This window comes from Python bivittatus, unplaced genomic scaffold (genome assembly GCF_059951505.1).
Source record: "Python bivittatus isolate LINGU-HERP-01145 unplaced genomic scaffold, Pbiv_v1 ctg000440_np1212, whole genome shotgun sequence".
Taxonomy (NCBI): domain Eukaryota; kingdom Metazoa; phylum Chordata; class Lepidosauria; order Squamata; family Pythonidae; genus Python; species Python bivittatus.
The window spans coordinates 9,587,314-9,605,191 of record NW_028277063.1 but is presented as its reverse complement, the minus strand read 5'-3'; the positions used below and the strand labels follow the sequence as shown (position 1 = coordinate 9,605,191).

Here is a 17,878-nt window from a genome sequence, read left to right as displayed (position 1 = left end):
AGTAGTTGCATGCAGAACATGAAATGGCTGGTGAAAGAAGTATTAGAATTACAACATCTGTAGAAAAATATATAGGAAAATGAAGTTTGGAAGATCACAAGTTAATGCTGGTTTGCTTCCAGTTACAGTATAAGGAACTCTAAACAGGTTTCAGGTTACACAAAAAGACACAATAACTTGAACTTGTCTAGAGACAATATATACTTGAGACAATAAGCTTTAATTAGCAACATACATTCCAGATGAAAGGTAATCTTACACAATATTTCTAGCTAGACTTTTAACCATTTTTTTCAAAAAAAAAAAAAAAGGATCACTGCAGCATACATTTCCTGCTTGCATCCCCTGAATTTTCCAGATTCTACACTCTAATCTTAAATCAAGAACTAATGTTGCTTCTATCCTTTCATCTAGACTTGGTAGCCAAATTCTGGTTGCTTTCAAGAGGACATAAATTATTTCTTCTCCCAGAGAAAAGGAGGGGTGTTGAGGAAGTCTGAATTTCAAAAGCAATGTAATTCTCCAGCTGACAGTCTGGAGCAGTGTTTCTCAACCTTAGCAACTTTAACATGTGTGGACTTCAACTCCCAGAATTCCTCAGCCAGCATGGCTGGCTGGAGAATTCTTAGAGTTGAAGTCCACACATCTTAAAAGTTGCCAAGGTTGAGAAACACTGGTCTGGAGTATTGTGAAAGCGGGTTGGCTTCACAAGACTTTTATTGGTATGTTTACTTGGGGCTGCTGTTAGCTATTTGGAAAGCAAAGCTCTTCCCCCAAATTCATCCCAGAAAGCCTTGTTTCTTTTGATTTTACCCACTTCATTCCATCACTTATGAAATACCCTTAAAAAAAACAACAACAAAGTCATACTAACAGTGCAACATCTATTTACTGCAAAAAATTTGATAATCCTAACTATTTTACAAGCTTGTCCTGTCCTGTCCTTAGCTAGAGGTTGATAGTTCAGGACCTTGTTGGAGCCGCAACATTTATCATGAACTCATGGATTTCCAGTTGACACAAAGTAGTTTTGTCTGTGTGTCTGCTTTGCTTTTGACTTAATGAGATGTGTGAATCCAGTCACTGTAGTGAGTACATTCTGAATTATGGCTTACCATTATGATTAAAGCAAAGCACAGTGGCTTCTTCAACAAACCACCATTTAAACAGAGTGCAGTGTGATATGTGAACCCAGACTGACTGGTCATAATGAAGCAGGCAGTAAAATTGTCAGCTGACCTTCCCCATTTATTCTTCCCACCCTCCATCTCTTTTTCAGGTTAACTGTTCACATAGCAAAGTCCCAACCCCCTTACTACAGACATTAATAAAAGAACATAAACCATTGTGAACAATTATATACACGGAATTAAAACCCTTCCTTCCTTCTGTCCTTCCTTCCATCCTTCCCTCCAAAATAAAAGGGTTTATTTTGCCTTAATACTAATATTTTATTATTAATATTATTAATAATTAATATTAATAATAATATTATTAATATTAATATTAATATTAATATTCAAAGAGTTTTTAAGCTAGCATACAGAGATCTCTATAACTCACTGAAATGCTATTTCATTATCATGGATGTATGACACCAGTTATGGATGAGTTACCTTATTTTATCATGGTGACGTTTCTCTAGGTTCTTCCTAGAAAATGATAAGATACTGGATCTGAAATGGCAAGAAATCTTGAAGCTAGTCAAATTTCTTGCCACTGGCCATCTGTGGCCGAAAGGCAGTCAGGCTACCAAAGTGAGATCAGCCATGATGTCATAGACAACTTGATAAAGTCACAATTCCTACTGTAAAGTAAACTCCTAAGCCTCTGGTGCTTCAGGCTCAGAGCTGGCCTTGTCCTTCCTAGGAGGAATATATTCAAGACAGAGTAAGGCAGGGGCCCCAAGGCCTTTTAGTAACTCAGGTAAGCCCAACCTCAAACAAATTATTACTGGAGTTATTACTGGACTTATTTCACAGCCTTGCTGCCAGGAAATGATATATATAATCTAGCATATCCAAGGGTCTTGAAGGTATTTTTTCTTGGTTACACTTAGACATTTCCTATCCAATCTACCTTACATGATTATTATGAATTGAAAAAGAGCAAGACCCATGGATATCAGCATGAATGCTTGAAGAAAGTGAAGATGTACACACAAGAAAAGAAGAAAAATCTGTATGCCTTGCTGACTCTTTTCTCAAATTTAAAGCAAGGCTATCAAAGCTAGAGCATCACATTTTGTGCCACTCCCATTTTCAGCTATTTCAAAATTCTTATTAGTACCGTTATGAAGGCAGAAAATACGCAGACTGGGTCCAGCTCCTCTCACAGTCAAAAGTCCACTGGTGCTTTCTGAGTCCTAGTGGAGCCCCCGTTCCACTTAAAATTATGTGATACCCCTTGCAATTATCAGTTGTGCAGAGGATTAAGGAAGTGGGAAAAGGGTGGCCATCTATTTGTTTAAGTGGAATTTAGTTATAGACCATGCTGCCCTGGTTGTTTGAGGGGGAATTATTTTTCTTGGTTATGCTGGACAATTAGTAGTAGGAGTGATGAGATCCAGAATCAAATTACCATTCTACTATGGAACTCACAGATTAAACTTGGAAGAGTCACTCTGTTTTAGTGTTGTTAAAATTTAAAAGTGCATTGGGGGGACTATATATATGCTAGAGGAAGATGAGGTGTACCATGCACATTGCACAAGCACACCTCAATATATACAAGCAATACCTCTATTCCAGAGAGTCCTAACACTGCCAATCAAAGTGTGCTTGACAGCTTTTCTTTAGCACTAGGGCTATGCAGATGCTTTGGAGTCCACCAGAAGATAAGAAGTGCCCTGCTGGATCGGGCCAGTGGTGTTTCTAATCTGGCATTTAATGTCTGACAATGGGGAACCAGATATTTTCAGAAAGACAGATGTGAGGCTGATAGCCTCATCCACTGTTGCTGTCCAGCAGCTCATATTCGAACTATGGTACCCAGCAGTCATCAAGCTAGTAGCCACTGATAGCCAGGTCCTCCATGAAATGGTCTCATCTCCTTTTAAAAGCCTTCTGAATGGGTGCGTCAAAAATGGCGAGATGGTGGAAGGAGCACCACGATCCAAGCTCTGCTCCTATTATATATGCAGGTCATGGGTTGGACTGTGGTGCTGTTTCCTCTACCTTGCCTTTTTTGATCTTCTCCTGTGGATGCTGGTGAACTGATGTCATCTCCAAATCCTATGGCCATAGATTCCACAAATTAACTATGTGTGGTATTTGAAAATACACCCTTCTTTTATCGGTCCTAAATCTCCTTGACTTTAGATTTAAAAGATGAGCCCATATTCTTTCACTGTGAGAGGAGAAAAATTTGTATCTACATTTTCCATATCATGCATGATTTCTATATAGCTCTATGAGATGTCTCCTTTCATGCCTTCACTCCAACCTAAAAAGCTTCAGGCAATGTTGTCTTTTTTCTTATGGAAGTTGCTGTAGCCCCCAAATTGTTTAGCTGCATTTCTTTGCACCTTTTTGACCACTACCAATCCTTTTTTAGACGTGGCAACCAGAACTGCACACTGAGAGACAAGTGTACAGTAGTCTCACCATAGATGATAAAAGGGCTTTACTACAGTATATTGGCTGTTTTATTTTCAGTCCCCTTCCTTACAGTATCATGCATGGAATTTGCTTTTTCTTTTCTATTTTTTTATAGCAGCTGCATGCCCATGGTACCTGATTGCTCTCTTCCCCAACTGCACCCCAATTGGCTCAACTTTGCCTAAGTCCCAATACTCTGGTCAAAGTCATGAGACCCAAGTTATTGAAAAGAACTGCAGGATGACCTTCCAAGTAGACATGACTTTAAGGATCAACACTGTCTGGCAATATCCTTCATTCATGACCAGACCAGACATTGAATTCTGTCATGTATATCCACACATCTTCTACAACATGGCTTATTTAAATATAAGCTTTTCCTCATTGATAATGATTTCAATAATTTTACTTTCACATTAGAATCTCTTTTTAAGTACAGCCTTTCTCCTATCTGCTATCTTTTGGGTTTACTCTCTGGCTGCCCTTAAAATCATCCTTTTCATCTTTCCTTGCAGCAAAAGATACTTTAGAAACTGAGGCAATATTAGAAATTGATCATGTTGATAAGTACTAATTAATCATATTTTAACCCAAGAAGAAATAGTTTGTGATCCCTTTTGGTGAAAAATACTCCTTCAGCCTGATGCACTGTGTTGTAATTTAACTGACTGTGATAATATTTGTCCATCAAAGTGATTATAGGAGGAAATGGGAGAGCTTTGGTCTCCTGGACATTCTTGCAGGTTGCTGTGTTGCTATAACAAAAGGAATTGTGAGGAAGATTGAACTTATATAGTTTTCTGATTCTGAGCATGAAAATCTCAATCAAATCTCAAATCTTGAGAAATTGGAGCAATCTGTTTTTCCATTGTTCAGCTTTGTTCTGCTCTCTGTTGCTAAATCCAATCACTTAGTAAAATCTTTATTTTATAAAATCTTTGACAAAATCCTGTCTAAAACTGTTCTGCTAGACCCCCTCCTGCTTTTCTTTTCTCCCTCCCCTCAGCCCAGGAAATCAGAAAAGATTTTTTTTTTCTCCACCTGACACCTTATAAAATGATTTCCCAAGTCATGAAGTGAGAATTTAGTTTGATTTAATTTGCTAAATTCCCTAAGGAAAGTATAGAAATGACCCTCAACCATCAGGCAAGAGAAGACTATGAATTCCTGCTCAAGTGGGCAACATTTCTCTTTCTTTTCCTATTTCTTTCTATCCCTTTTTCTTTATCCAGAACATGCCAAACTATCATCCATCACGTCAAACACTGCCCAGAAAGGTAAATATTTTTTTTTTTCTCTCTCTCCCATCATCCTAAATTAGAAATCCCTTTTTCCTTTCTCATCAGTAATTTTTCTCTGTTCTGGACCAAAATGATACCCAGTGCCCCCCAGCACATACGTGGATGTGTGAATGCTATATTTTTTACTGTGGCAAGAAGCTTTAACATTACTTGTTTTGAATTTTATTTTTCTGCTTTGCCCATTTATAGCTGAACTCTGTATTTGCTCCATTAAAGTGAATTGCTTCTCAAAATCACCTGCTTCCCCCACGTTTCTTTGAACGCTTTCTCTTATTCAACTGAATGTATTAAATTCCCTATAGACTCTTAACTGTTGAAGATTTTTGTGTAACTGCTAACTATAATTACTGCTGAATACCACCTGATAATTCAGTTGCCTTGTATGCCATAAGAATTCTATAATAAATTGATAGCTTTATTTTTGGATTGAAGGAATACCCAAATGCGATTAATGGACTATAATATTCAAGATCCTGATGGAATGGGCACTGTAGGAGCCTCCAGTTTGGAATACTTGCTTCATCTTTTTTCTGACACTTTCTGCCACTTCAGAACCACTAATGTACAGTTATGTGCACAGCTGTATATGAGCATAATGCATATGGGATCAAATCCTGCAGAATTTTCCAGGCTGGGGCTCTCAGAAATGTTCAGCTGGAGGGCACCAGGTTGTCAATCTCAGTTACTTTCCTACTGCACTGCTATCCAGGTGGTCGATCTCTTATGAAACCCTGATAGCATAATTAGTAACTAGGTCACCTCCTGGCCTTGCTTTGGCCATGGGGGGAGCTTATGAAACTAATTCCCTTCTGTTTGAAGCAACTGCAAGTCTTCTTGCTTCCTCCTTTTGTTTCCTTTTCCCAAGTGCAGGAGGGATGTCAGAACTGGAAAAAGCCTTTCATAAATTTGCCGTATACGGAGACACAGCTGCTACAGGCCATGACATGACAGGCAAGAACTTCTCCAAGATGTTGAAAGAGTGTGGTGTAATGGATGGCAAAGCTGTGACCAGCACTGATGTGGACATTGTCTTCAATAAAGTCAAGTGAGCTGAAGGGTTGGTGTGTGTGTATATATATTTGTGGACAAGCATCCAACCTCAATAAGGCTTGTGTGAAAGTAAAGAGTTACTACTGTTATATTTCTCTTCCTTTTAAATTGTGAGCCAGATAATTTTGTTTCACTCAAGACACATGGTCATGTCCCTTCACTGTGGTTCAGAGATGCCTTGCTAGCTATTCCTTAAGGACATGTCCAAAACACACAGCCTGTTCCTCATCCCCAGCCCATAGTTGAGGCAACCTCAGTTCATTTATCTGATCCAATGTTAAAGTGGCATTTCCCTCTTCTCCCCATAGAAATCTTCATAAATGCACAATCTGTGGGGCTTTGACAGTGACCAGGGTGATGACATGGGGGTGCCTGGGATCTTGCCAATATGAGCTGGCAGAAAACCCATGCGTGTAATCATAAATAGCTGAGGGCAGATCTATTCAGGAAGCAAAGTAATGTGGTGTTCTGAGTCAGTAGAATTGTGTTGAAGTGTAGCGGTATGTGGGAATGACCTTGAGAGACAGGAGGAAGACCCACAGCCTAGGCAATAAGACACAGCTCTGTTCGCAGGTGGGAGAAAAGCACGGGAAGCATTTTAGAAGGGACCTTACCTTGTTTTCTGGAGGCTAAAAAGAGAGGAGGGGAGAAATATTTTCAGTCTTGTAAGATTCTGTTAATTAACCTTACAATAAAGTAGGATTAGTTCATCTGGGTGTGCTTCTTGCCTTGCAAAGCTGACATCAGTCTTGCAAGACTGAAAGTATTTCTCCCCTCCTCTCTTTTCAGTCTTTTGTCTAGGCTGCGGGTCTTCCTCCTGTCTTCCAAGGTCGTTCCCAGATACAATTACAGGAAGGGACCATTGTCTTCCTTTAATTATACTGGCTGATTAAAAAGAACTTCATGCTAGTAGAAGCGTACTGTAATCCAACAGAATGTTATCAGCACTAGAAGTTACCTTCCTGATATGCCATCTTCTGTTTGCAAATAATTGTGGGGTTTTTTTTTCTGTTTTATTTATGGGAGAGTTGTCTTCAGGTGTTGTTTATAACACTATCTTCTTTGTAGATTCTTGGATGCCTTGTTCAGGGTCTGTATTGTATTAAGTGTCGGAGTTGATGTGCTTATATGTTCCCAGGACCAAGGGTGCTCGTAACATCACATTTCCAGAATTCCAAGAAGCAATAAAAGAGCTGAGTGCTAAACGCTTCAAAGGGAAGTCCCCTGATGAGGCTTTGCAGGCCACTCACCAGCTGATAGAGGGCAAGGAACCAGGCAGCGTAGGGGTGACGGTGAGTTAAGAAGAGCTCCCTACACATATTGGGTGTAGCCAATCAATGATGCTGCTAGGAGGACCTGAGCAAAACCTGTTCAGAGACCCCCTTCATTCTTTAACTGTAATCTCTCATACCTAATTTATTTTTGTTTATTAATTGATTCATACAGCTGACTTCTCCCCATATTTCTTGTTCTTCCTTTCTTCCCAGTACTCACTTTCCTTCTTCCTACTCTTTTTTTTTTCTTTTTTGGACTAAGCTACTGGTCACATCATAGCTGCAGGGGAGGCCCCTATGGATTGCAAGCTCTGGACTTCTTCCTGGTGGTCCATCACAAGTGGCACTACTGTAACCACTTATTTCTGGCTGGCTAAATGGCACTGAAACAAAAACAGTGAAATCTTTTTTAGAAAAAATCCACATGATGCTCAGAAGAAACCACATTTCCTCTAATCCAATATATTTCACTGATTTTGCCCTGTACCTTCAGCTATTAGTCAAATGATCAGTAACCAAATGAGAGTATTCACACACACACACACACACACACACACACACATACATACATACATATATGTAAATATGTTGGCCCTAAAGTGGGGGAAAAAAATCCCATAATCTAGAATGATTTCTCTATTAAAATTCCTCCCAGAATAGATTAGGGAAATTCAGAATATAGGATGCCTTCATGTAAGCCACCTAAAATTCACTCAAGATATAGATCCTCTTGGTATGAATAAAGGCCATGTACCCACTTGTTGTTTATCCCTGTGGCTCATCTGCTCTGACCTGTGAAATTCCCATGTGTTAGAATCAATTTGCCACCATCATCTTCCCTTCCCCACCCTCCACCATCAGCAGGCAGCTAACACTTTGCTTAATTGTCTTGCAGAAAGCTGTTGCAGCCGGTGCAGTAGACAGACTGACAGATACCAGCAAATACACAGGTTCTCATAAGGAACGCTTTGATGAAAGTGGCAAAGGCAAAGGGATAGCTGGACGTGAAGAAATAGCTGACCACAGCGGCTATGTTGGGGCTTATAAGGGAGCTGGGACATATGATAAGTCCCACTAGATATGAGATGGGGTCTCCTGGAAACCCTGCCTGTCCTCTTGGTCTTGGAATGAGAGGCCAATAAACACCTGCTCTAAATCATTGTATTTGTTTTGTGTTTGTAGGACTGCATGTGATTGGTATCAAAATGAGGAAAGGGTTAGAATTCTTCCCTTGATTTGGAAGACCCTTCATTATCTACCATGTCTTAATCTACAATGCATAGAAGAAAATGTCAACATTTTAATACTTGTGCTTGATTTCCTTTCATTGCCAAAATCAAAGACACAAGAGTTTCTTCATGCTGGCTTTTAATGTACTTTTCTTGCAGATTCTCATCCAGGCCTCTACTAAAAAGCTTATTGGTAAAAGAATAAACTTGCATCTTCCACTTACAAAGCTTAACTCTGAGCTGTCAAATTGACCTATGGGATATTGAAATATGCCAATTCTAGGCATGTAGATGTTAGGCCCTCAGAATTCAGTAATGCTTACTTCTAAATCTGTGTGCATAAGGTTGAAGCCTTGAGGCTATAGTCCTCCACTTAATGCCATTATCTCTTTCAGCCAAACTCTGAAGGACCAAATATATTGTCATTCTGGATTTCTTCATCTAAATTCCCTGGCCCAGACTTGAATTGGCTGGTATAGACTATGAAACTCCATCTTTTAGACACCCTACTGAAGAACCCCCCTTCTTTCACTGTGACTTAATTTGATTGGATGTTCCACATAGTTTAGGCTTGAACCAGATCTATGACTAGGTCAACCAGGGCTTCTAGAGCCTTACCTCAGTATGTACGATGAGTCTGTTTCCTGTTCTTAGCCAGGAAATAGTGGAACAACTAGCCCAAAATGGGAGAAACAGTGTGTGACTTCTTAAACATATGTTTAGTCTTTAGAGAATACACAGAAGGAACAACAGTGCCCCATTTGTAAATCTTGTTTGAGCTCATGGAGAGCTCTGTATCTTACTGCCAATGAATAAACAGTTATAGGATTACGCCCTAATTTATTGTAGCTCAAATTTCTGCAGGGAAGGCATGAAACATAGAAGATAAATGACCTGGGCTCATTTGATATTCTTGGAAACTTTCTCCCAGTGCTGTTTAAGTACAGCATGGATTTGTTTTATGTCATATGTTTTACTGATGCACATTATGTGATGCACATTGGTGCCAAAAATCCTAACTACCCATACAAACTAATGGGAGCAGAGCTCGCAGTGACTGATGAGGCAAGAGATCTTAGCATAATAGTAAACACTTCCAAGAAGGTACCACAGACTAGCACTTGGGAGAATAGCCATGAAGGCCTTGGAAAAAAAATATTCAGATGCTGGGATTTGTTTATACCTATAAAGATCAGAATTGCGCAGGCAATGGTATTCCCCATGATACTCTTTGGAAGTGAAAGTTGGACTTTGAAGAAACAGGATAGAATATTGACACTTTTGAACTTTGGAGAAGACTCCTGAGAATATCATTAATATTTAAGAAAACAAATGGATTATCAAACAAATCAACCCAGAATTCTCACTCAAGGCCCAAATGACCAGGCTCAGACTCCTTATGTGAAGACCTAGCTCTCTGGGGAAAGCTGTAATGCTGGGAAAGGTGGAAGGAAAGAGAAGAGGACAACCAGCAGCAAGGTGGTACTTAATCAATAAACATCCATATTGCACAGTTCCCTTAATGGCCAGCAGAGAGCAGTAGCCCATCACAAACTCCCAGGGTTCTTTGAAACAGAGAAACAGATACTACTTAAGTTCTCCAGTATTATGATCAAGTATGTCTATCCTAAATTGTCTCCCTGTTCCATAGGAAGAGCTGGTACAGTGTGTTTCTCATCTAGTCAATGTCCCTCATTAGGATTTGACTAAGAATCCTGCTTTCCAAGCCATTAGCTCTTTAGTACTGAAATAAAATACTTTTCTTATCATGTTCATTAGAATATTTTTCAAAAAATTCTTTTTTTTTTTTAATAAAAACCCTTACAAGTTAGATTATACTGACCATTTATCCACTTTTGCCTCCATATTTAATTGACATAAAGCAACTGTGATCTCTATTTTCAGAAATGAATTCTTTGTTTTCTTGATTGGTACTTCTAAGCTGCCAGCTCCTCCCCCAAACTCATCACCTCAGAACATCTTGTTCCTTTTCTAGGACTTCTTGAATCTCTCCACTTAATTCTGGTGCTCATAATACACCAGATGCCAACATCCTGGAGACAAACCAATGATCTGTCTCTCATTACAAAAAATATAGATGTTAGATGGAATTCTATCCTTTTTTCCCCAGTTCCTACTCAGATTTGTGTGCATTTTCTTCAAAAGTACAGTCCACAAATAAGCTTTAAGAGGATGGCTGTCCATAGATCTACCTAGTAAATGTCCCTAGACCTACAGCCTTAATTAGTTTCATCAAGTCAACCAATCAATGGGGCTAGGACTAAAAGGCAGATTCTTGTGGACTCTGTCCTGGATATGCTTAACCTTGAAAAGACTGGAACAAGGAGGGATATGATAGCATAGCTGAAAAGCATAATGGGAGGGTGTCACTTAAAACAGAAGGCTGTGAGCTGTTTCCATCTATCCCAGAATGTATTCAAGATGAGGCTTAGACAACAGGTTCAGGGTGGCTTTAATTCAGATTCCAGCCCTGAGCATGGAATTGGATTCAGGAACTTAAATGATTTCATCCAAGGCTGGGATTCTATATTTGGATTTTGGTGCATTGCTAGAAAAATCAGAATGGAGAACAAAAATCTGCCAGTTTCCCTCTTAACAATGAATAATATTGTTTTTATTCATTTGCCAGTTATCTCATATCTCTTAGTGGTACCTTCAAGTGCATCTGTATAGATGCAATGGTCTGATTAATGATGTACTGCTTAAAACATTCCTGTGATTTGCAAAGTACATTTGATTTAAAGGTATTTGAATCACTCTCTGCACAATATTGACATCAAGCACTAAACAGCATTATTTTCACTTTGTACATGTAACTCTTCATTTGACTTAAGAACCCATAGAGATAAGTGTTGAGAAATGTTTTAATATGAAGTCCACAGATGGACAATGAATGAAGCAGGTTAAAGATCACTGATTTCAACCTCTGGAAGCCTGACTTCCACTCTTGATATGCACTCATGTATCTTCCCCAAATAACAAAATTCACAAAATAATAAACTGAGACCAGGGAGAGGACAGATGCACTCGCTGTTGCAGAAAAGAAACTTGGACAGTAAATTCAATGTTCCATTTTCCTATAGTAAAGGCTGACGCCCTACAGTGGGACTTAGCAAAGTTGTCCAGCTAGGAAGGCAATACAAAATCGAAGTTATGCCTTGAAATGACCCATCAACTGAAAGAGGCTTCAGCAAAGTGCATAATGAAAGATGAAACAGATTCCAAATATCCCTTGAGAGAGCACTGACAGCAAAGGCAGCCAAATTTGGATTGGCAGGAGCCACTTAGCAACAACCTGAGATCCGTAAGCTAGCAAAAGGCACCCCTGGATAGACATAGATATAATTCCCAGGGAAACCGCAACTCAGGGTAGGCAGCTGAAGACAGTCTGAATTGATCAATTCTCAAAAGTCAATATTAATGGCTCAGCAGCTTGTGTCACCGTATTTCTTTGCACTTAGGATGAGAGGAAGGCAGAACTAGCTTTTGGTTATAATGGAAGGAAGAAGGTAAGATTACCACCTAGTAAAACAGAGTCTGTAAGTATGACACATCATTGCTTTTTGGGAGATCAGATGGCCAGTGCAGATACTTTCCTGGCTAAAATAAAGGCTACTTGGAAGACAACTTCCTAAGACAGAGACTTTAGGGACATGAACTATAGAAGCTCCCATGGAGGATGCAATAGAATCTTTAGAACCAAACTGAAGTCCCCAGAAGGGACACCAAGGGACGCTTCAGGAATATTACCCTACACAGAAATCTTTGATATATAAATGGGTGGCTATTGGCTATTCACCTTTCTGCTCTACTGTCACAGTAGAACTGAAGACAGCACAGAAAAGTGTCCATGGAGTGTTTGGCTTGAGACTGCTGAAAAAAAAAAGGAGAAATCCTTCCTCTTTCACATCAACAAAATGCTCTTCAATGAGTTTGCAAATGTGAATGGTGGAAAAGCAGCATGAGATGAGAATTGTTACTTGAATGAGAATTACATTCTAGCTGGGCAAAGTGATCCCTTTCAATCTCAGGGTATGACACTGTAATTGGGCCAGCTCCAAGTGAAGGAGTTCTCCTCGGGACAGGAGAGCTGCCAACACAGACCCCAAAAATTATGGTGGACTGATGAAAAAAGTGACAAGATCAGAAAACTAGTATCTCCTGGCCAGTTTGATGATGCAGGTAATCTCTCTTCTCTCTGCAGACTCTCTGGTCTGGAGCAGTGGGCAATTAGTGGGAAACTGGAGAAGGCATAAAGCAATCTCTAGAAATGGGCAATTCAAACAAAATTCAATTTTTACTTCCTATGGAAAAATGTTGATAGAAGCTGCAATGCTTCTGTCGCTGAGGAGCTAAAAATCCTTCTGATATAGTGGTTGGAGGGTTCCACTAGGAATGGGGAGATCTTAGCTCTACCCAGCCACAGAACCTCATTTTGAGCCAATCTATTAGCCCAGTCGAAGTGTTACTGTAGGGGAAAATTGGGGAAGGGAGTGCCACGTACATCATCTCAAGCTTCTGAAGGAAAGCAGGAAATAAATCTAATAAATAAATAAAGGGGTCCAGAGAGGACAATAGCATCCTGTTTGATGCCCAGCATTTTGTGAAATTTTGAAATTAAGAACAACTTGGTTGCTTCCTCCATGTCTTCCTGTTAGTAGGGAGAGGGGAGAGAGTGTAATCAGACCCCTCTGGAATGGTGTTACAGTCTCCCTGGATTGCAAAGGCCAAGCTTAGAAATGCTTCTTCGTTAAGAGAAATTTGGGAATGCCTGAAACATGATGGAAAAGATGAATTGGAGGAAGTTTCATACACTTGTGCTCAAGTCTCAATGTCCTGTATGGAGCTGGCCACCAGATGGTGCTGAGTGAATGGTCAAAGAAGGCAACTCTTGCCTTTTATTCTTTGCAGCTCAACAGAACGTTGGAAAGAAATTATGTAAAGGAATTGGGACACTATTTGTCTGTCAGCAAGGAAACTCTCTGAAAACAGAACAAAACTGGACCAAATTTGGGGTGGTGGGAGAGCCCAGTCAAAGAAAGCTTGAGTATGAAACTGGACCTGATCCGGCCTGGGGTTGAGGAGAAAAACACCCCCCCCCCATGCATCCCCATGGGAGAGGCAATTGGGTACTGACTCCTTCATTCTATGCCCCACTTGTTCTTTCTTCCCAATCATGTGATTTAGAGCTGAGCTATTTTTAAGGGGTCAGAAAGATCCCCAAATCTATGCTCTGCATGCTTTCCCTATCTTTCTCTGTACAGAAATGGTGAGCCCTAGCAGCATGGGTTGGAGGGTTCCTTGTAGCATTCCTGAGCACTAAGGTCCCAGTTCTGGAGACTCACAGAACCTTTGAGCAATGGCAGGAGGCAACTCAGTTATAGAGTGTTAACAGTTGTAGAATCCTGGATGCAGGGAATGGGGGTTGATCTCTAAGATCATTTTTAATTCTGTGATTCCTGGTTATCAGAACTCAGGATTGACTTGAAGGGCCATGACTACAACATGATTCCCTCAATTATGGCGGCGGGGGGGGGAGGGAAGTTGGCAACCTGCTTGGATTGTTTCTGTTGCCAGTTCCCCAAGGAATGAGCCAGTCATAGTTCCATAGTTCGGAAGGCGCCTCAGATACCACAGCTGGAGGTACAGGCTGCTAATGGAGAGAGATCTGCTGTGCCAAAGCAGTTGTTCCTCCTGCTACCTTTGAGGCCTCTTTTTAGGTGTGATTATCCTCAGAAGTCGGGGGCTTTCGGCAGAAGTGGTAGGCTTTTGATGACTTCCCAGGCTTAGTGTAAAGAGAGAGAATTAAGGGAAGAAATGGAATGTTGTATTTCCTTCCCCAGCATGGAATAAAAAGATTTGGGTCCTACTGGAGCAAGCGAGAGGAGCAATTCATTGTGGGATGCCCTCTTTCACTGTAGGAAAGCTGCCATTTATAGCTTGATAGGTTACGAGAATCTTGACAGCTGTGGTCTAGTCAGTATCCTATGGTTAAACGTGTCAGGGCACAGCACTAATTGTTCATCCTGCCTAACAGAGACTAAGCCAATGTGTTTAAAAGTGAATAATTATGTCAATCTTCCCAAAAGACATCATAGCAGGCCTAAGTTTTAGCATCACAAGGGTCTTGGGGTGGGGATGATGGGGAGAAACTGATGCCCAGTTGTGCTGGGGTTGCACACAGTTACCTGTCAATAATTGGGACAAGACGTAGGCATGCATTTGGACGGACACGCCAATGGAAGCAATGCAGATTATACGATGACAGCTTTCTGATACACATCGCTGGGTCTGAAGGCATTGCACAGCAGCCTGTGGACGCCAAATTGGATGCTCTTCTGGCCACACATCTCATTAAGGGGGATGTGAGTTCAGGAAGATCCACATTTGGGTAAACATGCTCTTACTGCATAACTTTGCTGGATCAAGCCAATGCGGCGTTTAGTCCAGGATTGTGTGTCACATCAGGGACATCCAGGAAGTCCCCAAGGATGGGCAGGAGAGTAATACACCTTCTGCATTGGGATTCCATATTCAAGGCGTGGCTCCTGTGATTCTGGAGCTAGAAAACAGCCATCCGAGCCCGACCCTTACTCTCCTGCGCGAATTAGTCCGGCTCCCGTTTAAACCCCTCAAAATGGATGCCAGAACCCAGAGCCGAAGTAGCCTGGGCTGGGCCTATTCGTCGGAGATGCGGTTTTGTTTCCGTCCCACCCTGGCGCGCGTGCCTCCAAAGGGACACTTTGACACCCCCCCCCCGATCCCCCTCCCAGTGGGCTGCAGGGTTTCTGCCCGAGGCTGCTGCTGCTGCATAGCAAACTCCGCTCCCCGTGCCGCCGCCTCTCCAAACAAAGGGCCTCGCAGCAGCCCTCTGGCGGAATCGGAGAGCGGACCCGAATTCGGTTTGGAGCGAAAACATCGGGCGCGGTCACGTGGCCTGGCGCCGGGCCGAGGCCTTTTGCGGAAACAGGTTGAGAACTTCTCGGTTCCGCAGAGATTGATATTCTTTTTGTTCTCCGAGAGTTCACAATAAAAGGCTTTGGTCCTTTTTCGCGGGAAAGGAGGGAGAGGACTTGGCAATGGGCGGGCTGTTTTGATCTTAGGGCTATTTGCTGCGAAAGGGGGAAAGATTTACACTTTCGGCGCTGGGGAAAAGGTCAGCTTTACTGGACGGGACGTTTGGGTGGAAAACAGCCCTGCCTCCCGGGTCTTGAAAAATCCCTTCCCTGCGTGTTTGGGCGCGAGGTTTTCGGACAGAAGGTTGTGCTACGAGTTAGCGAGAGGTGGTTCGGTGCATTGCACGGTGGTACCATTTCACCCCCTTTTTTAAAAAGCACCATCTGTAATAAATTAACCCATTTCTCTCTGACCGTGTTTGCCATTTGAAGGGAGCTTTTTTTTAATGTGGAAGAAGGTTGGGTTTTGGGTTTTTTTTGCTTTTTTTGTCTTGCATTTTTTTTTTTTTACAAAATATGAAAAGCAGGACTGGCCCTGTTTTGCACAGAGCAATGCATCTGGCTCAAGATAGGATGGAGTGTGGAAGGGGATGGTGTGCATGTATTGGAACCGCAGCAGTGTGGGTATGTGGTGGGGGAACATAGCCTTTGCTGCACCCCTTAAATTAGGCTGCTTTTTCTGCGGGGTGAGCAGAGATGCATTGCTGTAGGCAACTGCTTATTCAGTTAACTTCAGAATGTGGAATCGATGGTGCTAACTGGATTTTGTCTTGCAGAAAAAAAATGACTTGGGTGGCCCTGAACCTCCCTTTGCAGGTTGAAATGGTACAGTCCAGAATGTTACTTGGTCTAATCTGATCAGATCTTCACATTTCCAGTTTCTCTGGGTTTCTATCATCAGCGTGTCAATTACTAAGACATACAATCAGGCAACTGGTCTTTTTTACCCCTCTAATACCTTTTTCTTGACATAAAACCAAACTTGCCTCACCTGAAGTTGCTATTAAATTTCTTGTGGGGTGAGAAAATGAATCAAAGTGACTTCTGTACTGTACTCGCTTTCGTCTCAGTGCTAACAGCAACTTGGGGTAGGTGGTGGGAAGAGTAAAGAAATGACCAGAAAGCACTCAACATGATCTCCCAGAGCATTAAGTTCTAGGCTGTAAAAGCAAAAGAAGCAGTATGAACAAGACAAGGCCCTAATCACTGGTCTGTGACCTCCTCTGATGCATCACACTGCATATGGATAACCTGTCAATCAGAGAGAGACAACCTGGTGGCTTCAAATCGTTGGCCTTCTGCTCTCATCCACCTGAATCAGCAGGGCCAGTGGCAAGCTGTGATCTAAAAAATGGGAGGACAGGAGATAGCTTTGATACAGATAGTAAATACAGACCTCTCAATGAGAAGAGCTGCTTGGAACAGGTTTTTCAATTCTTTCAGGGTAGATTTAGCTGTGAAGTGGGAATTCTAATGGTAGCAAGCAGTGATTAATTTTAGATTTGGTCCACAGCCAAAGGATTTCTTTTCTCATTACAGAATCTTGGAGCCAAGGTGGCTGGAGCAAAAAGTTTCTCTAAAAAGAAGCTGCATCTGTTAGAATGTCATGATTAAAGTGGAATGTGTAGGCAGGGCAGTCCAACACTTATCCTTGCTGCCAACTTACTGGGCATCTATAGGCATGAGAGTATCTTTCAGCCTCAGCTCATTGGCAGTAAGAAGATAACATGTATGTACCTTCCATGCATTATTCAACTTGTATGTGAATATCCTGTAACTATGAAATATTACTAGTGCAAGAAGATCTTAGCCAACTCTTCCAACACCTCCATGGCCATATTAGGTTCACATATGTTAAGCCATCATGTGGCTTGTCTGGTTTTGACTTGGGGTGATGGATGACTCTAGTCACTGTGATTTGTAAATCTTTGTTTATAGCTTAATATGTTTCATGAACCCAACCAAGTATAGTTTACTAAGTATATAAGCAAACCACAGCTTACTTTAAATCTGTGTATCCAGTTTGTAATCTGTAAGGAGTTCCAATTTCTGCTCCTTTCTGCTGGACATCTTTCAGTAGCTAAGCATCCCCAATCCTTGCAGGGCTGTTCCCCCCCACCCCAAGACAGGGAAGCTAACTCCTCATTTAATCTATAAAAATATTTTCCAACTCTTGTGACAGTGATTCCTTCTTGTTTCCTATGACCCTGTTTTGGTGTCAGAGGTTAGCCTTTACCCTGTAGTTCATTTAGGAGGATCTATCTTGCTTGTTGTGAATTTCCTGGAGGCATCCAAATTGTCTATCCCTGAAATACCAAATGCTGATCTGACATCCAGCCTGACTCCTTGTATCTTGGATTTTTATAGCAGTCTTTGGTGAGCTTCCCTGTTGAACAGAAGCTGTTGTGGCCTGTGCCTGCATGCGTGGACTACCTCTGTCGTAAGAAA

At 41.4% G+C, this 17,878-nt stretch overlaps 1 protein-coding gene across 1 annotated transcript; it reads left to right on the top strand.

Moving 5' to 3' along the window:
• Positions 1 to 17,756, top strand: TPPP2 (tubulin polymerization promoting protein family member 2). The gene is made up of 3 exons (XM_007437335.3): positions 1 to 5,945; positions 7,089 to 7,242; positions 8,120 to 17,756. Exons 1-3 carry the CDS (start codon positions 5,680 to 5,682, stop codon positions 8,300 to 8,302), a joined length of 603 nt encoding a protein of 200 aa, XP_007437397.2. The 5' UTR covers positions 1 to 5,679; the 3' UTR covers positions 8,303 to 17,756.
• Positions 17,757 to 17,878: the final 122 nt, after the last annotated feature.

Bases quoted from the DNA above. Each gene is read 5' to 3' on its own strand.
- TPPP2 (XM_007437335.3), top strand. From the start codon at position 5,680: ATGGGGGGAGCTTATGAAACTAATTCCCTTCTGTTTGAAGCAACTGCA. The intron at 5,946-7,088 runs GTGAGCTGAAGG...ATATGTTCCCAG, and splicing joins ATTGTCTTCAATAAAGTCAA to GACCAAGGGTGCTCGTAACA. The intron at 7,243-8,119 runs GTGAGTTAAGAA...ATTGTCTTGCAG, and splicing joins CAGGCAGCGTAGGGGTGACG to AAAGCTGTTGCAGCCGGTGC.